Raw genomic sequence first — 25,308 nt, 5'->3', positions numbered from 1 at the left:
GGCACCCACCCACTAGAGGTTTAGAAAAACTGGACAGCGGCGATGCCATGCACATCTTTGAGGGAGGAAGAAGATGATTAAAGAATGCAGCAAACTAAAAGGGCTCCATGCAGTTTCAGCTGCATGCAGGACAGGCCAGTAACATCCTCCCACCACTGCCCACCAGTTCACCCTCATCAGCATTAGTATGGTTTGGCACTAAGGCAGGAAAGGAAGGATCCATGCAGGGATGGCCTGCAACGGCAGAAAGTGTTCTGCATGGCCTTCTAGGAGAAAGAAAAAAATCTCCTTCCTTTCTAATAGGAACTGAGATACAACTTCAGTGAGATGCCTCGCTATTTACTAGTTGGCTGTAGATTTTAAAGTGGTTTATATCTGCAATGCCATAACTGAGGCAGAACTGGTCCGATTAAGGAGGAAGCATATCTGATTAAAAGTGCTCCCTAAAGTTGCATTGTCATTTAATAAAACATACCCATCTTTTGGAAGGAAAAACCCAAGCCTAAAAGGCATATCAAATTGCAACTGAAATAATAAGATGTCCTACAGATAATAATCAAATGCAAAACTGATGCACTTCAGTAACAAGAGGAACGTGGGGAGGAAAAGGGACAAGAGGGACAGAAAAGGCATTTCTAAATTTAATTATTATTACGCATTCTGATAAGGCTTTATGAAACTCTCCTTCGATCAGGACCTTCCAGCATTATATAGAAAATAAACCAAGAATTAGCTCAACCATTTTTTTTTCTGGAAGGAATTGCTGCTTAAGAATATTTTTTACAAATTTATTTGACACAAAATGTTCCACTTACATCTGGAATCACGTATCCTCCCACTTCAGAGATTACAATGAGAGATATATTATCTCTTACAACCTTTTAGGACGTTAATTTTCTAAACGTGTTAAACAGTGAAGATGTTACCATGTACAAAAGTATATCATGAAGAGACATGACTTGTCAAAAGTTCTGTTCCTTCAACACACACCATATATTTTGTTCTTAGGCTACAGGTGAGATTGAGCTCAACCTAGCTCCTTCCCTGAAGGCTACTGTTTGTTTACCATCCAGGGATTTCACACATTAAATAAAAAGCAAAAGACTAACCAAACTGCACATAGTCCCTTAGCATTATTTCTCCTTTCTCTCCCTTATAATATGGATTCAGGTTTTGACTTTCAAAAAGTTTATTAATTTAATTCCCTTTACTTGAGGCTATTTGTCTTTGATGGAGACTGGTGAAGAGAAAGTTTATGCTAGTGCTGTTTTATTCTCCTATGAAAAGTTGGGTTTCTTTTTGAGAGGAAGGAATTTTTTTCTTCTTTAGGCATCTTTTTTTTAACTTTTTATTCATTTTCTTTGCTCTGGAATTCCATTCCCTAACAGCAGTCTTTGTGAAGCAGCTTTGTTCTCAGCTTTTATATACATCTTTCAAGATCACTACAACTGTAGTGGTAATTCATCAGCCAAAATTCGGTTTGCAGCATAATAAAGTCTTGAGCCACTAACTGCTTCCCCAATAGGAATTTAGCTTTGAACTGGCATGGGGAGGTGGCAAGGCAAACATATTCTGTATCAGGCAGAGTCTGGGCATCATCTTCATGTTCAACTACAGAAGAAATCATAGTAATATGGCCTGAAGGTGATAAATTAATTTTGGCTAGCTTCCTGTCTGGGAGGAAAGAACAATTTTCCTAATGAGATAAAGATGAAGGAAGACAAGGACCTCTAGGCAACTGGAATTTAGTTCGAGAGAGGCCCTAATAAATCAGGTTGTGCTTCTCTTTGCTTAAGGAAATACCTGTTCGGAAATCCAGGGCCTGTTTATTTTTCTCTGACAAAGCTGATTTTCTTGGTAGTGCACAAACTCAGAATCATAACTTGAAATGAGAAAAAAATCAGGTGGTCAAGTACAAGTTTCAAATTGTTTTTGTCATCTAAAGTAAGTAAACACAAATCCCAGCTGATGAGATTCAATTTACAGAGATCAACTGCTACCTGGAAACTCATATTTCCATGTCCAAGGGAGCAGATTTGCTTGGAAGACTTGCACTACAAAAACTAGAAAACACCAATATTCTCACAAACATGCATGTGAAGTAGCAAGAGGCCAGGTGGGAGGGATCCAAAATCCCATGGAAGCAGTGACCACAGAAAATGCAGCCCCTTCACACACATTCCAGACCTTGTCAGCGCTGATAGCAGCAGCAGCTCCTGCCCAAGGGGGTCACTCAGCTCAACATACAATGTTCCTGTGCCACAGTCCCATTTTTACAAGCTACAGCCTTCATCAGGCAGGTTCTGCTTCCCCAGTCTCTCACTTAAACCTCTGAGAAAAAACTCCCAGAAAAGACAGAGAAATTAATGTCTCTGCCATTGTCTTTCAAGTAGAGTAGTTTGGGATCTCTGGCTATTTTAAACTGGTAAGGGAGGCCATGTCCCAGGTCAATCAAAACTCAGGCTGCTGTGAAAGCAGTAGCTGCAGCTCCACGCCTCCCCCAAGCCTATGCATTGCTGCCCCACACTTACACCAACCCAGGACATCACGTAGCCATTACCAGCACCAGAAAAGGATCAGGTCCCTTGGGCTGGAGTAGCAGCAAAGGCAGGACAACCCTTTCAGGGAGCTCGCAATTTGATCCACACACAGTGAGCGTGCAACCATCCCTCAAGAAACGACCACCCTGCTTGTGCTGTACAGCTTGCACTGTCATGGGCAGCAGCACACCATCTCAGCCTGCCTCTGCAGGACTAATCACTGTCTGTCCTTCAGGACAAGAATGCCAAAACCTGGATTTGTCAGATTCTTACGCACCAATTTCAGGGTGTTTAAGGAAGGAGAGGTCATATTTAAATACTAGGTTTTTATTTACAGTGGGCTAAGAAAGTAACCACTTCTGTGAAAAAAGCAGCCCGTTACATTTTTGATCTCGACTGCACATTGCATATTTCATCCCAGAAATTAATAAAAAAGCTACAGCCAGCAATTAGATTATAAATTAAAATGTAGTAAAACCTTTCAAATTGCCTTGGATAACATAAAATTCTGTACCTGATATACTCTTTATCTGAGGGATTATATCAGCTATTACTCTGGGACTCCCTGTACAACACAACAGCTTTTTCCATGCCTGCCCTCTGAGATGCCAGCAAGTGACTGTTCTCTCTGAAGGAAGACCAGTTATAACAGCTTAATTCCTCTTCTCCTCCCCTCCCTGCCACGAGAGAGCTCTTGCACCCAAAGGGCAGCAGAGCTTCTGACTTTGCTTTCAAGAGTGCAAATTTCCTTTTAATAGTGTCACATAGAGCTCTAGTACCTCAGAAATACTGAAAGACAAATTATATAAGTTAGTTTTACCAATCAGTCTTGCAATTAGCAAGAAACATGAGTACATTTTATAGTCTGTGGCAATACAAGTAGGGCTTGCAAAAGCAGTACCGAGTGCTACCTTAACCAACTAAAATATTCACCCCAGTTCTTGAAAAACAAAAGAAAACAGGACAAACTTCTTTGAAAATTTTCATAGCACCTTTCTTTGTCACGCCACCTTTAGCAGCAGCAGTAAAGGATTCTAGGCTGCTAATTACATTCTATCCCATTAACTCATGTGCTAACCTGAAAGCACAGATCTAGGCAGTTCTGTGCTTTCTGTTCCAACTACTGTTCCAGCCTTTCAAATTTACTCATGTTCTATAGTTTAAAAATATATAGAGAAAAGCACATGATGTGATTTTTGAGGGTTTTTTTTGGTTGTTTTTTTTGTTTGTTTGTTTTTTGGTTTTTTTTTTTTTTTTTACTCCTCTATTTGGTGGGACTTAAGCACATGCATAAATGCTTTCCTGGATCAATGCCAATATGCTACAAAATGACAATAACTTATGCACCATTTCTCAATACCATTCACTTTGTAAAGACACTTTGAAGATAAAAGTTACTCTCAGAAATAACCTACAAAAACGTATAAAAATAAGATTTGTCAAACATTTTCCAATTCAGCTTTAGTAAATGAAAAAATTCAAAATAAATGCTTTTATTACAAACTTCTAAGAAGAAATATACCTAATAGTACAAATTAATGGCTTCTAAATAGAGGATCAATATCTTATCGTATTTTACACAAAGAGCTAAAACCTCATTGCTGTTAAAATAGGAAAAAAAGGAAAGCTTTACAGATCAGGTTACCCGTCTTATTTGATGTTTTTAATAGACTATACATCTGGCTAGAGCCATTTCAGAGTCTCAATCACAATCGTTAAAAGTAGAGATTTAAAAAAAGAGGCTGTTTATGACTTTTAAGTATTTACTACCATTCTATCAACTCTACAAATGTCTTTTAAAGGAGAAGTAACTATTTGACAATTATAAAGCAGCATTTTGGTGTTGCTCTGTAACAAGACAGATTATTTAGATTAAATTATGTGTATTATCTTACCTGATACATTCCAACTCCTATGTGTTTGGGCTCAATTTTCACTAGCTCAGCTAATGGGTCTTGGACGCGTCTAGCTATGGAAACTGAAAAATATAATTACAAAACAACTATGGGTTTTATCTGAAAAATCAGAATCATGTAATTGCTTTTGCTATTTTTTTTTAATCTTCTACAATTTAATATCTTTTTTTTACAAGGAAATAATCAATAATATAGCAGAATCCTTTTTCATGGTTAGACACAGGACATGAAATGTACATTAATCAAACTTTTAAATTGAATAATTCAAGCAAAGACCTAAGGAGATTTCAAAATGTTATCATGACATTAAAAAAGTTTTTTCAGGCCACAGATTTAATAAATATAACTGTGTACACTAAATTTTTCCCTTGTATCCATACTAAATGCACATGTAACTTCAAATTAAACTCTGAAATAACCTTTAACCTTAAATCACAGATATGTAGAAACAAATAAACATTTAAAAAAGAATGGAGTAACTGTTCACAGAGTTATTTATCTAATATAGTATTTCCCAAGGTATATATTATATATTACATATTTATATAATTCAACCATAAAATTCAGTGTTCATTTTGAAAATGGTTCTTGGACCTTACCTAGACTGCATACCAAAACACATCAACTTGCAATCTGTCATCATTATAACCACATTTAGGAAAAAAAAAAAGGCAATTTCCAACACTTCTGGTGCCATTCAGAGCACATGGGAAGAACCTTTGGTCTTCTAAATACAAATGTTGAATCAAGACTGCATTTTTGAAGCCTATATTTATTGATAAATCCTTTATTTTCTGAAATCTCAGGAAAAATACTTATTTGCAAATGCCAGTTCCCAACCTTGGGCTAATTCTGCAGATACTGGGTCGCATTCAGCATTTGCAACAGTGCTGCCTCCCACATATACTGAACTACAGGAGTTCTACTCTGCCAGTATTACATTTATAAACTTTTTTTCTCCTGAGTAAAGACAAAACAGGTTAGCTGGTTTAGCAGCTCTTAGAACATTAATTCTACCTAGTGAAGAAAACACTGATGAAGATCAGGAGCTTCTGGAGGTACTGCAACAGGCTTTCCAAAGAGGGACCAAAGGTGTCTCCAAAAAAACCCAAACCAACCCAAAACAAACCAAAAAAACTACCGAAAACCACCCCACCCCAAAACCACCACAAAAACAAAACCCAAACCCACCAAACAAAAAACCAACCCAACTCCCTCTCAAACAAACAAAAAAAGAAAAAAAAACAAAACAACAAAAAACCAAGGCCAGGTCTTGTTGCTAAGGCTGCTTTTCCTAGCATGTGGACTTGTGCAAGAATGAGAGAAATAGGGTGGGACAAAAGAAAGCTGTGATCCTTTATAGGCAATCTCCTCTTCTCCAGGCTGAACACTCCCAGTTCCCTCAGTTTCTCCTTGTATGAAAGGTAGTCCAGTCCCTTAATCACCTTTGCAGCCCTAATTTAAATAGCAGCTACCACTACTGCAGGGCATTAAAGATGTCACAGCATTTCAGAAAAGGACTTGACTAAACATTGCTACTTGAAGCCAAAACAGTAGACAGACCTAACATTTATTGGCTACGGAGGCTCCTGAAACCGCAACTGTGAAGTGTAATGAGTAAATGCAGCATTAGAGATTTTAATTTTAAAGATTTGCACTGCTAAATGCACAGTTAACATGAAGTTCACTGCACAGTCATGCAAGACTTTTCATATCCTTTATTATCCATTTTAACATATGCTGACAAGGGTGGTTTGCTAGCTAGGTTCAGAAAGCACTGTGCTAGTGACATCTGATATGCCTGCTTCTCTGGTAGAGAAGCTCTGAATTCAAAGGCAAAATCACATATGCCATCTTGTCAAAAAAAAAAACCAACAAACCACCAACAAAAAAACCACCAAACACAAAAGGTTAACCAGTGTAAGTACATGGGCTTATCACTTGCACAAATATAGCTTACTGCAGAAATGCCTTCCTAGAACAATAATTCATATTAATTACTTTGAAATACTAGTGGTACCTATGGCCCATCACCTAACAAACAAAAGTGGAACAAAACACCTATGAAAGTACTATTGATCCAAACCAGGAAACATTTAAAACTATGTATTTCTTATGAATGCATTTATGTCTATGTATAGGTACTATAGTTGTCTTTTAGCAACCTTTCTTAAATTCAACTTGTTTAGTAGCTATACAATGTCTTAGAGAATTTTCTTTTAGTTCCACCTAACGGCAAAACACATTCCAAAAGTTACATTTTAGATAAGCTGAAAGCAAATATGTCTCACTGTCCACATATCCTTTCATACATCTTTTAAAAAATAGACAACTACATGAATAGGTTGATACAGGAACTTTCCAAGCATAACTTTCTCTTGGGAATCTTCAATTAAGAAATAAAATTTAGACTCTTCTTGTCATAATAGCTAGGTTGACAATGCTGTCATATCCCTAGGGGGCTTCCAGTGGAGCTGTAGGACCTGATCCAGCAAAGCACTTCAGCACAGATGCATGTCAGTATTCCCACCGGGACCAGCAAAACTATTCACATGCAAAAAGTTACATAGATATTTAAGTGCTTTCCTGGATCAGGCCTAATAGTTACAATATTGAAGCGCAAAGATCAACTAACTGTCAGTTATACGATTTAAGGGATGCAGCTCCTACAGCCAATACCAGCAGGATAGCTGACCTGTGGAATTCCCACTAAAGCTGTAATTTTATTCCAGAACTTTTCAAATTCAAAATATAAAAGAGAGCACAATAGGGAAAACGCAAGAGTTGTCCACATTCTCTCTAGGCTCAAATTCAGTCAACATTAGCATCTACTGTCTCTTGTACAGGCAAACCACTTTTTCTTTGTTACAGTACCAGCACACTGCAATAGATAGATATTTTTAGGGGGCAACGAGGCATGGCTCTGGCAGTTTGATCCACGTGGCTGGACTCTTACAATACAAGCAGAGTATTACTGAAATCATGAGCTCCCTGCAGAAGTGCAAGGTCTGCTACCACGGACTAGACAGAGTAAAACCAGATGGTCTTACATATTCCCCCTAAAAATTAAATCAAGATATTTCAGAAGTTTTTTAATATTAAATTTCTATTATTTGACACTAATACAGGTATTGCCTAAAAGCTATTTGTTTATATGCTTAAAGTACATTTCAGGAAGGGCTAGAAACCATGCATTTTTAGAAGACTGACAATGAAACAAATAATGCATTCTCAATTCTACGGTTATTAAGGGATACTTCACTTTTGCTTGAGCAAATACAAAATAAGTTATATGATGGCATGCAGGGCAAAACCAGAAAATCAGATTTCTCAAAAGTAATCAGCAGCGTCAAACATGAAATGTTTGGGATGTCATTCTTAAAATACGCTAGTCTAAGTAAAACATGAAAAAACCCCTATTCAATATTAAAGAGGGTATTATGATGAGGATGCCATGGCCCTCTATTAGAAAATTACCACAAGAATTGCACACCTGATAGATGCAAAGCTTCAAGTTGTCAATTAAGAAGAAAACATTATTGCAATACTTGGAATGACAGTAACATAATGTGCTGCCATGCAGTAAATCCATGTAAGATTTTAAAGCTTGGGGGGACAGGATGGCCTAGGTGGTCCTCCAACTTTAATGTAGATGAACTTCACCTCCAAACGCAATGAGAAATAAAAAAGGTTACAGAAAGTATATTTACTCAAATCCTGTCTTGTCATTAGCACATTTTCTGCCATTTTGTAAGAAAGGCCATTTAACTGTTTGGTGGTCTCAATTCACTCCATACTTTGGTCACTTGACAAGACAAACACACCAGAAAGTTAAGTATTTTTGTCTGTCACCGATGAAGTGCAATGACACGTGTCATGGGCGAAAAGCCTCCATTAGAGTTGCTTGCACAACTCATGTCAGTCTCACTGTCTGATCTTCATAGAAAATAAAGAATTATATTAAAATGTTTTGTTTCCTAATGGCTAATGAGCAGATGTGCCCTCATGAACTTGCAAACATACTTAATTATCTGGCTACTCCTGTCTTAAAAAGATCAAATCTTTCTTAATTCCAAACTGACAAATTTAAAATGAAGACTATTTTCCTCACACATACACGTCACTTAACTTTGTTTTTACTAGTACTTTCTACAGCAAGTGATATCATTTTTCACAGGGATTGAAAACGAGAGAGTTTCCACTCTCGAATACTGATAATAGTTTTCAGGCTAAACCTTTTCAAATGAAAGATGGAAAGAAGTGCCCACTCTCAACAGTAGAGGGCAAAAAAATATAGCAGGCTTCCAACTATTTCTCTAAATGGTATCCATACAAGGGCCATGTCAGCTGCCAGCCCTAAAAAAAAAAAAAAGAATTAATGCTAACTTCTTAATCAGGCTACCTGCCTCCCCTCAGTAATAGAATAGATCTAAAGCAAATATGGCCCAAATCATATGTGCACAGTATTAAAGGTGCAAAAAAGCAGCTAGAAATCTTATCAATTATGTAACAAAATTTATTATAAATAGTTTCAAGTATTATGCCTGCTTTGGGGGCAGCCTGCCAACTTCTGTGTTCAGACAACTGCATATTAAAATGTTCTTGTTTTGCCACAACATAAAGGAAAAGCTTAATGGCTATAGATAGGGAAGAGTGAAAATGAACATACAAAGTTCTGCCAAATGCAGTGTGAGAGGCTGCCACAAATGATTATGGTTAGAAAAACTAATAAAAAAAAAGTTTCAATTTCTTTCAGTTACAGTGGCATTCAAATGTTGCTTGCCACTGCAAGCAGAAAAAACATTTTTGGCCAAAAGTCCAAGATGATGGCATTCCTTCCTTTAAACACACAGGTCTTTATGTAACGATAAAAACGGGTCCCAGTCAATAACTGTGGCAGTTTAGCTACCTCATATGAGTGGGAGCATTTGTTTGTGTTTTGAAACAATGTGAAGCTTCCAGCTGTGAAGGCAGTGGACAGTTTTACAAATGTTTTACAAATAAATATATGGCAACCATAAATTATTAGGCTATTATTAGTTCAACCTCAGTTTTGTCATAAATGAGAACATTCTGTATTTTTATTATGAAACCTCAGTATTTTTATCTTGCTGAGATATTCTACTATAACATCCAAGTAACTCATCCCCCCTCCTATTTTAAATTAACTTTTGCACCTTAAAAGTCTGGGTTGAAACTGCAATGTAGATCAAATAAAAAAAAAAAATCTTAAATTAATTGGAGAGTAACTCACAAATGCATATGTAATTACTGTCAATATATCATACCAGGGTAGATATGGAAACATTACAACTTATTTAAATCCTTCATAAAGCCTATTATTGTGTTCAAGATCAATTACTCTCCATAAGTATCTGCAATAATGTTTACTCAGTGATCGATTGTTCAGGTTTCCTGAGTCCTGGAAGCTTTCTATCCTGTTGACCTGAATTTCACCCTCCTTGCAAAGGATACAGTGAAATGTACAGTAGTCTTTTCATTAAGCATTCTTTCTCAGTAGGTCAGGATTTGTGACACAGTTTTGAATCCTCATATATCTTCTTGGTGGGTTTAAAGTATGCAATTTATTTTAAGCAACTGCTCAACAGCTGCATTTCATCCAAAATTCTTCTAAGGCAAGTGAGCAGGTTTTTGTTTTAAAAAGGTTACATTTTAGTTTACTTTTAACTCCACAAAACTGATAATCTGTTATTCACCTAAGATTAATGAAATAATGAATGACAATGTTCTACTTATTTACTACAAAAATCTTTAAAAGAGATTGCCTGAATACAAAAAGGAAGTAAGAAATACATTTAAAGAGGAAACCTCAGAAGTGAATATTACAATGCAGCTTTTTAAAGTCAGTATTTTTTCTTAGAAACACACTCTCAAAACCCCTTTTCTCAAGTATTGGTAATTTCTGTATCACAGGATAGTAGCACTTTTTTTTATCCAAGGTGAGATAGGAGACATATAATCATCTAATTGAAGCCTGATGTAATTTTTCTGTCACAGAAATGAGTTAGTCTTACAGGATGGTATAAATTCAGAAAAATCTTTCCCCATCTGCTCAGCTTAAAAGGTAGACATTGTCAGGATGCTTTTCACATTCAAACCAATGGTACTAATTTTAATTGCAGCACCATGCCATTGATTACTGTTACTACTGAAAGTAAAAAATTACTTTAAGTTCTGTACTTGCAAGAGATATTAATTTATATCAACAACAGAAATTAACCTTTTGTAAGTGACCAGAATGTCTTTTCCTATGCCTATAGTAAGAAAAGCAGCTTTGGTGAGTAACGCATCATACTGCTATGTTAAAAGCAACCCAAAACTCCTCAAATTGAAGAACATCCTTGTACTCATTGTTCCTCTGGCTCCATGGTTCAAAGAAACAACAAAGCCTCCTAAGAGAAAATACAGACACACACATGCACAGAGTTACATCCAGAGGGAAAGTAGTAAATCATTTTCTTAACTCTTTTCTACTAAGTGAAACTGGCTTTACCAGAGCTGACTTTACTAGTGCTGTGCTTCTGGAGATCACTTTTAGACAAACTGGTGGGGTATTTTCAGTTTGTTGAGAAGTGCAGAAAATGATGCTATGTAAATAAAAGGCCAAGTCCATTTGCTGAACTCAGATCTATCTGCGATATAAGAAATACGTAAGTGAGAGGAAGGCAAGGTAAACATCATGTCTTTCCACAAAACATGCAAAGATCACACATCAGTTGCAAACATTAGTATGTGCACAGAGAATGATGCTCAGTTAAGAGCTATACACACACGCACAACTCTCAGCATAGTGAAAATACTGATCCAGAACAGCCAGATAGAATAGTTTTCATCTGGCTCATAGAAATCCCCAGTTTTAATTCTGTAACAAGGCAGAAGCCTAGGGGAATCCAAGTGGGTCTTGATCTTGCAGATTACAAAAGAACAAACTCCTCTACTCCAGCCTACTACTACATTACTCTACAGCTTCAGAGGAAATACAATGCCAATGAACAGGATTTTTAATGATTATATACGATCTCTCACAGATGCCATGAAGTTTGCACAGGTTGGGAAACTTTAGATTCTTGTCTAGAACAACAAGAAAGTAAAGACTACAAACATCTCTAACACCTGTGTAAACAAGCCATTCAGCAGCATTGTGCATCTGGTTTTGGGCAATTCAAGCCCATTTTTCCCTCTCTCAAAATCCTGACGCAGGCACACATGTCCATGCACAACTGTAGGAGACCCAGTCATTTCCAGACTATCTGCAGTTAGGGACTGTTGTTTTAAAGTTATCCACAGAGTCCCTATAACTTCTGTTTAAACTGTAGAGCCTAGCCCACATCTTGAGATGAGCTTCTGCTCATTAGTAGGAACTAGGTCCTATGGGGAGAGAAGGAACAAGCCCCTCTTTACCTACTACTGCTCTTCAACATCCATTTTATTTTTAACTACTGCATCTTTTCCCTTCCAAGAGGATAATTAAACTAATTCTTAAATGCTACAGAATACAGCAGATGAAAGATAGAATACAATTTCATTTTGTATTGCTGTAATTGCACACAACCCAACTAAACAGGCTGGCAAAATGTTTTAATGCATAAGAATTCAGTGCTTACTTTCCTTTCTTCTAACTCTTTCTGAAAACTTGTGGAACTTGCACCAATCCTGTATGATTAGCTGTAGAAGGAAGCTTCCATTTAGAAAGCAGTGCGAATGGTTTAACTGTAAGACTTCTGTTCAATAAAGTTTTTGAAAAATGACCTTCTCTCCTAAGTAGCCAAGAGGGAGTAGTGCTCTTTTAAGAGGATGCAGAAATTAGCTCAAGTAGACATCAAGGCACTATGTCCCACACATCTAATCATCAAATTGTTTTACTTTCCTTAAGATAAAGTCAAAAGAAATTACATCTTTTTCCAATCTCTACCTTCCATTTGCTGGCCAGTATGACAGCTCCGAAACGTATGTCTCTATCTTTAACAGCACCCCAGGGAATAAAACCCTGTAGCACGACAGTCTCAAAGTCCTAACAAGCCCCCAAAGCCTGTAAGGCTTTCTTTTGCAAGGAAAAGTGCAAGTGGTGTGCTGAACTTTGAGTGTACAATAATCCAATGTATTCTGCCCTGTGGAGAGGAGACAAGCAGATGGGATTTGACAATGCTAAGGCAAGCTGTGCTGTGTGACCTTTTGCTCTCTCGGATTCTTCTTTATCCTCAGAAATAATCCTTTAGAAGCAACACAGTTTCTATACGGGATCATACCTGTGCATGCAGCACAACACACATGCTTGCCCTGTTAGTATTCCAAATCCTTCCAAAAAAAGTAACTTTAAGAAATATTTTATCTGCAATTGTTGCTTTCCTAACTGGGCAATACAACTATGTGGTCTTGACAGAGGTCCCCAGGCCTTTCACGTCTGAGAGAAAAATGAGCATTTCTTGGAATTACTGCATTACAGTAGCTCAAGTATGTTGCTCTTGTTTCAGCATCTGAACACAGAATTGCATATTAAAAACAAAATGCATACTATTGCATTAAGATATGGAAATAAATTGGAGAGGCTTAGCATGACATCTCTTCTAACAAGTGATTACACAAACATGATGTCTGAAAAGACATAACCCCCTTTCCCAACTTATCCTGTGTTTAAAGAATTCTATGTATTCAGGTTTGTCTGCATTTTTATAAATCAATACAATGAAGCACTTTAGGTTTTTGTTTTTCTTTTTAAATAGTGATGAAAGGAAGAGATTGCTTATATTTTAGAGCAGTCATCTCAAAATGAAAAGTAATTCATCAATTTAATGAAATAGTAGGCTTTTCTCATTTAATATAACTGAGCATATATCGAAACCAGGGTAAAATTCCAGCATGACTATTGCCTCATAGCAATTCTCCATGATCAGGCCACTGTTTCACCAGAATTCAGCAGTTTCCTCTGGTTCTTAGTGTGATTAAGCAACTTTAATTTCATCATGGTATCTATCTACTTCAAGAGGTGGAGAGGCAGAAGAAAAATATTCTGATGTGAGTACATGCAAAACAACTAGTGCATGCTTTATCCTCCTTGTACTAAGGACAACTAAAAACCTGCCACTAGCTGACCATACTTTAAAAGTTTCCAGGCATCTAGGAAGTATATAAATTCCATATTTGTGTGTGTCAATCCTTAAACACAAGTCATACATGCTTACATGTTCTATATACTTTACCTGTCCCTCCACAGTCTTCCCATTTTGTCTAGCCAAACTTGTTCAAGCCAATAAGCATTTGCAACAACAAGGAACTGTAGAAGTGGAGAAGTGCTATTTGAGAGGAAAAAAAAAAAAAAAAAAAAAAAGGAGAAAGCGTGGCAGTGTCCACGCACTGACTCCTGTACAGACTCATTTTATTTCTCACCCCAGAAGCCTAATTTTCATCAGGAATACAGGTTCTGCACAACAAAATAAACCCTTGGGCAAAACTACATAGGACAGGATGGAGGTAATACAAAGAAGATACCAACCTTTGGCAAACTATTTAATTCCAGAGTTCACAGGCCCAGCGACAGCAACCAAAACCAGATTGACACTGATTGTCAGAGTCCATCCATTTGAGGGAGGAATGGTTGTCACCACTGAGCTTAGCTTTTTTCTTTTACTCATACAAAGAATACCACACCAAGACAGTCTTCTCAACTGCTCTGATAATGAAAGACATCTAATGGCAAAGACAACTACTGGTAAACTTGCAAGGCAAAGTAACAGTTCACTGAGCACAGTACTTACAACTGCTTCAAAGGGAAACTTGCATCCAAGCCTTCCATTAAAAAAAGGCAGAAGCACATCTCAACCACAGAGACCCAGAGTAATCCAGAAGATCTTACAGACAAGTTACAGTGAAAAACTCCTACCTGAAGTTGCCATCAATAAAAGCTAACCAAAGGTTAAATATGAAGTGTTACACTGATGGTAGCTCAGGGGGAAAAAACAAAATCAAAAAAAACCCAACACCAACAAAAGAACAGGACAAGTAAATATGAATTTCATGGCTTTATGAACACTCCACCAAATTAAACATTTGACTTCTCTAAGAGGGTGGCCAGAGAACGCATGCTGGGGCAGAAGCAGAACTGCAGTCACCGACCCAGCCTCTCAGCTCCCTCATTACCCTTGCACTAACCTTGGAGCAGGTGGTCACAAAGCCTTGAGGGGGCACACATTAATAAGCTTCACAAAGGTGATCAACATTTCCAGCTTGCTAGGCACTCTTTATGGTGTTCATTCTCCTCTACAAAAATTCCCACCCCGAATCTTCAACCTGTCATTAGGCACAGCTTTTGGGAAGGAGAATTCAAGGAAGCCTTGCATTCCCTTCTCTGTCAGGCTGCAACCCTGTCACAAGTTCACCCCAAAATCCCCATTACTGAACACCCGTGGCTTGTTGTCTAGGCAGAACCCTCCTGATCTGCTGCAGCTAAACTTCCTCAGCCTATCAAGTAGGAAATCCTTTTATTGCTCTGGCCTATAAGCCTCTTATCTCCTAATTCTGTGAGGCTCATTAATCCTACAATGACTGTCAGAAGGGGATATATACCTTCCCACTTGGCTCAAACACAAGTAACTAGGTTTCATCAAGTCCTTTACTATGTACTTAGTTGAGTCCCACTCCACAAGATTTTGCAGCAATTGGAGTAGCAGTACAGAAGCTTCTGCATTTTCACAAAATATTGATATTTGGTGCTATAAAAGAGCCTGGTTCAGTGAAAGAATTGTCATTAGGTGCTGACATTGCCTAGTGCCAGACAGAAGGTAGCCATCTCTGGAGGACAATTCTAAAGTTGGAGAGACCCTATTCCATTCTCTGCGCTGCAGATACCAGCAAATTGTTTAAGAAACAAGCATTTTTTAAAATTTTTTTTTTTTTTTTTCCTAAGCAAGCAAGTGCAATTTTGGCTAAAGTGTTGTATGGACGACCAGAAAGACTTCCACTATAATTTATACATATGCCATTAGTTTATAATGAGATCCTTCTCAATCACTGATTACAAACCGGTGTTATCCATGACCTTCAAAGACAGCTCAAAGGGAAAAAAATAATAAGCAGTTGAGTTCTTGGCTTAACTAATATCTTTAATTAGCACCCCCAAGAAATGCTAAAGGTTGCTGTTTTCCCCCTGTATACAACACTCAGACAAGGAGAAATTAATAAGGTAATATTCTTATCAGAATTATGTATTCTATTTCTCCACATGAAGTGAAAACTTATAACAAAACAGTTGCTAAACAGCACTGCAAATATGACAGAGATCACATCACAAGATGTGAAAGTAAGTTCTCATATAATATGCATTACTTAATATTTTACATTTATGTACCTGATGGACAAATATAGGCCTACCTATGTAATTCAAAAAACCCCGAACCCTTCTATAAAGTTTGCGCTAAGAAAAATGTTAAAGTGGCAAACTGCATTAAGATCACAGCTATCTCACATCAGTTGTACCTTTTATTTTAACTATAAATGTCACACTTCATCATGCAGCTGTCAGCTTCCTTTAATGTACTAAATGCTATCATGTAAGCACAGAACCTGACATGATGTAACACAACAATTAAAATAAAAAGCAAGTCAGGTTTGACACCATGTCACTTTTCTGTTTGCTGCAAATTAAAGGAAAATCAAAAGTACAAAAGTAAAAGCTAGTCAAGTAAAAAGTTTGCAAAACCCCCCAAACATCAGTTAATGCTTCCCTCTAATGTTATGTCACATTTTTACATTCAGCTTTAAAAAAATGTGCACAGCTTTAGCACAGCTAATTAGAAATTGACACCAAAAGACATCAAGAATAAAGTCTAAAACTTCTAGAAAGACTCTATTGTAATAAATATACCTCTAGCTGTCAGTTCCATAACAGCCAACATCCATGGAACTAAGCAATTATTTTTCACTTTCTGTCCTACCCTTTTTCAATTTCTATCCACTCTGTGGTACTGCTGCGGCACGTTAAAATTAGTGATGCTTTTCAAACCAGATGCAACAGCACTTAAGTTAGTTGAATTAGAATTGCCTGAAGCAATTCCTAGTAATAATGGAGAAATTATGAACTCTAGATAATTAATCCTGAAATTGGTCATGTATTGCTAATTTGATTTCATTTACTGTATTTGATGCACAACACTAAATAAAAGTGTCTGAAATGTTTAAAATTTAACTTTGGAAAAAAGGAAAATCATGCACATCTGGAAAAGTATATTGTTAATAATTAGATTTCCTCCTTTTCAGTGTTTTTCTGTGCATTTACATCAACTCTAAACCCACATTTAATATATCAGCAACATAAAAAGCTTTGGCCCAAGGGAAAGTTAGTGGCATCTGTCACAAATACAGAAATATCACATGCCTAATATTCACTCTGACCATATCATGACACATTCAAAACCTCTGTGGCCCAGGAAAGAAATAATCACAATGAAGACCATTCCCAGGCAGGGAAGAAAGAGTCAAGCAAAAAGAAGCTAGAGGCCTGTCCTGCAAAGGGAAGGGCTGATATAGACATTTAAAGAATATTCCTGTAAAAACATTCACTTGAAATATCAAGTTAACACAAATCCCTTTTTTCCCTTTGTGGAAATAAAAGGAAAGGAGAACACGGGGAATTCTAAAAACTTTTACCCCTAAATACCATGTAACTTCAGAACTGTTTTCTGCTGATCTACTTCTACACCTTTCTAAGGATTTCCAGGCCAGTAACCTGCTACAGTTAGATTAAAATCAAGAACAGCATAATTTTGACTGGAAAAGAGTTATACATGAGTGTTACTGCATTTTCAAATATGCTAGAGTTGATTGAGTATGACAGCAAATTGCAGGAAAATCAAGAAAATAAAAAACTGAGGTAGATAAAAACAAATACAAAAAGACACACAAATATAAACACACAAATGAAGTAACCCAAAGATAATGCCAGGCCTGCCCTTACAGTTGTCTCCCAATAAACCAACTCCATGAGTAGAATTTGAACACCAGTGAAGTTGCTAAGAATATGATCTTTAAAGGCTGCTCTTTTAAGCAAACACTGAAAATTATACCAGTGGCAACACTTGTACGTTTCTAAGAACTCGGGCTGTATTATACTTCAGTGACATTTAAGCTGAAGTAGATAATTTTTGAAAACTAAAACTAAATAGTATTTCTTAAGGGCTATATTCAGCTACATGAAGACTTCAAAGTGATCACAATGAATGGACACCTTTAAATTTTCAAAATATCTGTTCTATTCTTACATTTTCTTCTAGCCCTTGAAGTGTTTCATTATTATTAGACACATTTGTGTACATACAAGGAACAGGAGAAGAGAAGGAAGGTCTAGCTCTTGTGGGCATGGACATGTCCAACTGTGAAACTTTATTCATTTAATTCATTGGTTATAGTAATCCCCATAAATTCTCCTGTACCAGCCTATTAAAGGAATATATTCACAAGGACCTCTACATTATAAGCCTTAATACAAGATGATGTCATTGATGTGCATACCTACGACTTCCAAGTGTGAATGATAGAAGAATTAAAGTTTAGAAACAAAACATCCAAAACTTTCACTTTTTATACTTTTGACTATTATTATACTTAATATTATAAACAATACAGTCTGTGAACTGAGATTTGAGCTCCATGTTGAAATGGTGATGAAATACACTTCATACCTGCACTTCTTAGGTTAGGGTCTAGGTCTGGCATTTCCTTGGACGCTTCTGGACTGACGCTGTAGATAGATGCTCCTGCTTCACTGACAATGCTGAAAAATAAAATGGCAAATAATCAAAACACCACACAACTGAACAACACAAATGAAAGACTTAGCAAGTGACTTAACTGAATATTTGGATATTTTATTTTTAAAGCCTGATGTTTTAAAAATATTTGGAATCAACAGAATTAAGACAGTACAGACAAAGGAAAAGATCTCCATTTAAGGCAAACACCCCCCCGAGCTGCAACATCCATTCTTTTTCAATTCTGGCCCTATTATAAATACACCCTGTGCACGGTATCAGCCTCTGTAGTATCTTAAAACAAACATGAGAAACAAGTGTTACCAGAAGTAAATAGGCAAAGCAGCTTCCATAAACAAAACAAAAACCTGCCTGACAATTTCATCAAAACCACATACATTCTAAAGTATAACATCAGTTAAACTATTACATGAATCCAACTCAGGAGTGTGCACATTCATTGTCTAAAGCTAGCTGCCTAAAATACTCAGAAAAAACCCAACTTGATACAGACTGAGCCACAGAGCTGCAGCTTGCTTCTCAGCGGCATTTAATACTGTCTTCTCCCTGCTCTCACTGCCATCCCCAAAGTAAAACACTGACTGTATGTCTTCAATAACTTAAACTACAGTTCATGTATCTACCACACACCTCAAACTCATTCAGTAATGATGATAAACTCACCATTTCAAATCACAACACAATTAAAAAACCCTTGAGTGCTCTAGTTCCACTCAAGAGAAAACAGCAGTCAGGTATTCACAGTGTAAATTTGTTTTTAGCTGTGAAATTTTGACACCATTGAATCAACAGCATATTTCTTCAGATAACTTCAACAGAACTTGAATTTCAGCTTGATAATTAAGGTATCGTACAGCTCCTGCACTGGAGAGGAACACTATCAGTTTCAGCACTATTTTTACTTTTACTATTCCACTCTTGGAATAAACTTATCTTCGCCATAACAAGGGAAACCACAATCCTCAGGAACCAGACCTTTCAATGAAAATCATAACTTTGCTTTACATCATTTTAAAATTAGACTATAAATTTTTAAGAACATTTAGTAGGTCAAATTTTTAAATAAAGAAACTGATACCTAGAAGCCCCTCCTTTTAGAAAAAGCTGGAGAATAGCTCACAGATAAAACACATTCCCATTCAATGTTCCACGCGTGTGAGCAGTAAATAGTGTAAAATGCAGATATAGAAGGTAAGCGTTTCTTACTGTTCTACCCCCCATCAAAACTGGAATTTGGTAGACTGCTGTACACACAAGTCAGATTTTATGGTTGCTCAAAACTCAAAAGAACATTTCAATATTACAGACAGACTGGATCTTCCAATAAATACAGAAAATAAAATCCTGTTCTCTTGTTTTAGCATAACTCCAGATCCACTCAAACAACTGATTTAACAGAGCAAAAAATTGCTCAGACCAGCTGAATGGGGCAAGTGAAAATGAAACTATTTACATGATCTTTTAAAAAGCTTCAGTATTACAGGCATTCCTTCACTATAAATGACATTCAGAAAACAGTCCCATAACAGATTTCAGGAATATGGTCATATCACAAAAACCTAACTGCTGAGAAACGATGTTGACAGAAGCCTCATCAAAATCATTTTTTGATGAATGGGTAGTTTAAAGAACAATGCAGCAGAAAGTATTTCTTAACATGTTCACACCTCATAAAGGTAGCATCTTGGCAAGTGCTCCCTTTTTGGATATTGCTTCCAAAAAACCACACACATTAGCACATATTTCCAATAGCTCTTCACTAATTGTTCTTCCATCTTGATATTCGAACAGGTCCAAAAAGTTACCTCTCATGCAATTTCTAAATTTAACACATTGATATTACACTTAGATTAAATAAATAAATCAGTGTTTTGCACACATTTTTACAGTGCTGTACTATAAACTGTATTACTGCACAGAGCTATTGCTTGATCTCTCCCAGTATTTTATGCAGTGAAAAAACAAAGTGACCTCGATGGGAATTTTAACACACTTGACATTTTATTGAGTCTCCTTAATGCTACACTGACAATTTTCAGAAGAGGATTGCAATAATACTATCATTCTATGGTAGTAAGCGAATTGTGCCAAATTTTAAGGTAGGTAGTACAAAAACTCCTTGCTAAAATGAGTAAATAAAATGAAACTCAGGATGGGAGAAAGAAACATTTGAAAAAAGCACATTTCCTTTCCTCAAGTGCAAGAACATTTATACACTAGGGGAGAGGAGGAGGAGGAAAAGGAGGGAGGCAAGGCAAGTAAAAAAAAATTATCTCAAGCAGGAAAACAAGATATAAAAAGCACTTTCAGAAGCAGCATACACTAGATATTTGACATCCACTCTGAGATGTTTTTGTACATGCATACAGTTATTCTATGAAGTATTTGGTGTAGCAGACTTAGAAAGGGGGGGAGGGGAACAATTTCCGCTCACACAGAACCCCATACTGCCAGACATTAAATAAATTTGTTACCCAGAGTAATCGCATAGGGCCACAAACTTCAAAGAAACTATCCTCTGGTTCCTTCAACCATAGTCAACCAAACTTTTACAAACCTATTAGTGGCTGTCATGTGGTTTTATTTAGTTTGTTTTTAGCTACAGTGAGGTGGTTACTAATGTGACACTGGCACATACGATGCTAAAACATATAGCTCAGTCACAATACTAAAGATTACAAGCGAAATAGGTTTCGGGATTTTTTGATTGCAGTTCCGGATTTTGCTTTTTGACTAGACAGGAGACAGCCACTTTGGTTCACAGACATTTTGTTTATTTGTTTGTTTTCCAAATTCTAATAATTCTCTTTAAAAGGGGGATGCTATATAGGATAATTTAAGCTAATTTAATGTCGTAAAATGGTCTACATCCTGCTTTCAAAGAATATATGTATTTTATGTCAGGGCATATTAAGACAAAACCAAACCTGCTCAAATCAGTAGGCAATAGGCATTTACTCCAAACTACTGCAGTCTACACTGTTCTCTAATGTCTCCCTCCCCTCTTTTTTTAAAGGATACAATTTTCAAGAGAGTCAAAAGAAAGCCCTTATAAGGGTTGGTAAAAACTGTATCTAATAATCTGTAGATCTTCAGAACTAGAATTTGTTTCTACTTTGACTTTTTAAGCCACATAATGCATTAAAACAGAAAACTAGACTCCCTCACCCCCTCATAAAATGAGAACCTTATTTCTGTACATTCCTTAAGAGGAGAGATTCTTGCACTGATGAAAATCTTAACAGTTAAACCATTATTAAAAAGATATTTTCCTATTTAAAGTCAAAATGTAGTAGGTAAATAAGCAAGTGGTCATAAAACGATATGCCTATAGGACACGAATGGACAAGTTTCATAAACTGCTCTCTGAATTAACAAAAAAGCAGGTAAAGAATCTGGGACTATGCCTCCATCCTGTCTGCTTCCTACATTAGCCATCCTACAGATAAGTTTTTTTCCTCAGCATCTATATCCAACTTTTAAAACTTATAAGTGCCCAAACCATAAAGCCACTACACGATATTTCAGTTTACTCTTTTTAATTGTACAAACAGGCTTGTTGCATAGAAAGTAAGTTTTCGCGTACTGCACCCATCTCGTTCACATTTGTTAAGACACGTTTTACTGTTAAACCAACATTAAATATATTCCACTAGCACCACCTGGTGGGCCCTCAGCTTTATGCCACAAACCATGCCTGCTGTATTCTAAATACTTTAAGGAACCTTTTAACTTTTACTAGAGCAAGTTTTCTTACTCAGCTTAAATAAGCATTATATATTTGGTACGAAAAGCTCATTTGAAGAGCTGTCCAAAACATTCAGATTTTCAATCTCTTAATTTTTACAGGAAAAAAGCCTTTCTTGTAAAAGGTAAAAATAAAAATTTAAGAATACTTACAGTTTTTTTTTACATTCAAAGCTCTTACATACCTACATAAAAGCATAATGATAAAGATTACATGTAACAAACCAGAGTTGCCAACAGCTGTTTAACTATATTACAATTTCATGTACATGCATGTAATGGCACATTTTTTAAAACTTACAAGGTTCATGGGCAGTAAGTTTTCACTGAAAATCTTTTCAAAACTATGTGCAAAAATCTAATGTATTTATAACGAAAAAGATATACCAGGCTAGAGGCTTCTAGGGTTAAAGATGGATGCAGCTTCCTGACATTTTCATGAACCTTAACAACATTTCAGACTATTTCATTACATTGAATTAATTTTCCCACAATCAAACGCAACACTGGATTAATAACCTACAGAGAAAGAAAAAGTAACTTTGTCCAACTTTACATAACTTACTGTTCCTAAAACCTCCAAAACACTGATTTACAACTTGAAGCCTTTAAAAATAACATTTTTAAGAAATAATACCAGTACAAAGAAGAGACCAGTGTTAATACTTGGAAGAAAATGATGGTCACTCTAAAAGCAAAGGGTATGCCAACTTCAAAATGGGCCCAGATTTCCATATTTGGTCATAAAATGATGATCTGCCAAAAAATAACTCCCTTCCCAATCAAGATTTAGTAATTGTGGTTAACTCCTCTAACCCAACTTTTTACATATTAACTGATGAATATATTCTTCATAAGCTTGCAGCAACAAAAGCTAGAAGGCTCCCACAAAGGGCAGAAATACAGAAGTGTCAAAGGATTATTCAGTGTTACTTACCAAAATAATTGGCTTAAGAATTACCCAAGACAGAAAAATAAAACAACAAAAATATTTGCTAGAGAAGAATGTTACATTTAGAAGCTCAATTGGAATGTTACAAACTTTAAGTATGTTGATAGACTGAAGAGGAGCAGTGAAGACTTAATTAAGTACAGGCTTAAAAGAAGTTGGGCTATTTCATGAATGAGAAATCCACTGGGACTTACTGAAAATACAGAAGTCACAACTAGCTCCAGAACAGCCTGAAACCAAAAAACGGTCAACAGCTACAAAAGTACTAGAGAAATAGGATGCCTGCATCTCTTCTTATACATCTCCCTACATACCCATTTTTGGCGACTAATGAACACCACCTAGGGGAATTCCAAGCAGCTCTTCGTATGAAACAGCAACAATCCCTTCATTGGCATTGTGACTCATGTCTCCATCTTTCCTCTCCTGTCAAGCAGGACACCGCCCATGGCAGAAGCAAATTTGACAGCCCCTCCAACTCCTCATCATTACAAATTGCAAGCTACAGGTTTCTTGCCATCATGGGCAGAGTTACCTGCAGTTCCCAGGATCTCATGTTTGGGTATGTGAGATCCAGCCCCTACACACTGTGCACAGCACAGTTCCTTCTGCCAGGGAGGTGATGAATACAGCCGACTGGAGACTGCAGTCCAGCACAGGCTGAGCGAGGCACTGCGATTTATTCAGCCACACGCACTTTGCCACAGGAACAATAGGATACCAGGCTTGACAGGCCCTGGCTCTGACACAGCTAAGCCATTACTTTTTATTCTTATGAGGAACATATGTCATGGAAGCGCAAGATAAAAAGGTTCTGGTATATACTCAATAAAATATTCAAAGAATAAAAAGCCCCAAAAAGATTTTTAAAAGCCTCTTCATTCTGACAGATGAGATTAAACTCAAAATCTGGCCTTTCCCCCACTCCAATAAGCTAGTGGTATGGTAAAGGAAGATGTTAGGGTCAAGAAAATAGATTATACTAAAAAGCAATCATCATTCAACAGAATCCAGCCAAAATCCATACAATTCATCTGTGCCTTTAAAAAAAATTTCGCTTTAAATTTTAACAATATACAGAACTGAGGAGATATTCCAGTATTAAATATGTCTTACAATGACAAAATATACTGTTAGATTGGAAAGGAATTCTCATCATATTTACACTGCTTCATTTGAAACTTTTAGTCACTACATACCACACAAGTTTTGCTTATATGGAAGTCCACCTTTCAAAATCAGTCACATTAGACAAGAGGTGTTAGTCTGCTTTTGCAAAAATACTATAGAAAAGCTCATAGTGAAGCCATTCAATTAGATGGGGGGAGGATGGGGACGGGTGTACGGATGACAAGTTTTAAAGAAGAGTTTCTGCTCAGGAGATCCCAAGCACACAAGAAATTAAGCCCACAAAGCGTCTTCAGACAGCACATCAAATGATAAGCAGTGATACAAACCCTGCATTGTTGCTCAGTCATGTTCAGAAAGTTTCCATAGAAAATATTAGGTGAAATTCTACTTACAACTAGTGTTTTGAATTCACAACAAAAAAAGTCTGTAAATGTTTCTACCCACATATGAATGAGTTTGCTTGGTATTTCACAAAGTTTACCGGAAATTACACCATGCAAAGAAAGCAATTTTGTCCTGACCAACTCAATCAACTTTTTAAAGTAAAAATTCTTAAGCTATTTCAACCAGGAACTCTGTCACACAGCTAATTACAACACAGAACAGTATGTCTTTCAGTCACAAACCCTACTTTTGCAACAGCTTGCTGACCCTACAGCAGGGACAATAAACAAACACCTTATAAAGCAGCTTCTAAAATGACCGAATTTCAAGGCAACTGTCATGGTTTAACCCCAGCTAAAACTAGGACAGCAACCATCCTTGCATTAGGGATTACTTCTGTCCTGTTCAGACACAAATTATATTTAGTGCCAGTTAAGCTGATGGCTTTCCTGGTAGACAGCATAGGTCTTTAGAACTTACTGAAGAGAAAAAAAATTAGGCTTGTTTTCTATCAGTGTTCAGCAAGATAATCCAATCACAGTTTGTATCATTGTTTCAAATCATTAAAAGTGACTTATCTTAAAATAACATTAAGTCATAGAACAATATTTGATTTTCCATTTTTCCAGTATGGTTATACAGAACTAAACTTCATTACAGAATTGAAGTATGCACTTTCAGATTCAGAACAATATGCAAAAGCAAAATTTAATGGTTTGAAATACCAAATTATAGTCATTCAACATCAGATAAAACGCAACAAATCCTCAATGTCTGTTTTACAACAAATTAAAAGGAATACAAGAAATCAAAGCCAGTTTAACTAAAAAGACCTGCATCCAAATCTCAGAAGAATT

General features: G+C 36.6%; 1 protein-coding gene across 5 annotated transcripts in view; it reads right to left on the bottom strand.

Moving 5' to 3' along the window:
* SRBD1 (S1 RNA binding domain 1) overlaps positions 1 to 25,308 on the bottom strand; it is a 134,682-nt gene that overhangs the window by 49,405 nt on the left and 59,969 nt on the right. For all 5 annotated transcript variants that reach the window (XM_049833474.1, XM_049833473.1, XM_049833476.1 and 2 more), the window contains 2 exons: positions 18,148 to 18,239; positions 4,436 to 4,518 (listed from right to left, as the gene is read on the bottom strand). In XM_049833474.1, coding sequence (XP_049689431.1) covers positions 4,436 to 4,518; positions 18,148 to 18,239 — 175 coding nt within the window. The remainder of the gene's footprint in view (positions 1 to 4,435; positions 4,519 to 18,147; positions 18,240 to 25,308) is intronic.

Source organism: Accipiter gentilis, chromosome 30, assembly GCF_929443795.1.
Source record: "Accipiter gentilis chromosome 30, bAccGen1.1, whole genome shotgun sequence".
NCBI classification, from domain to species: Eukaryota; Metazoa; Chordata; class Aves; order Accipitriformes; family Accipitridae; genus Astur; species Astur gentilis.
The sequence above is the reverse complement of the archived record's forward strand: the minus strand, read 5'-3'. Positions and strand labels throughout refer to the sequence as shown.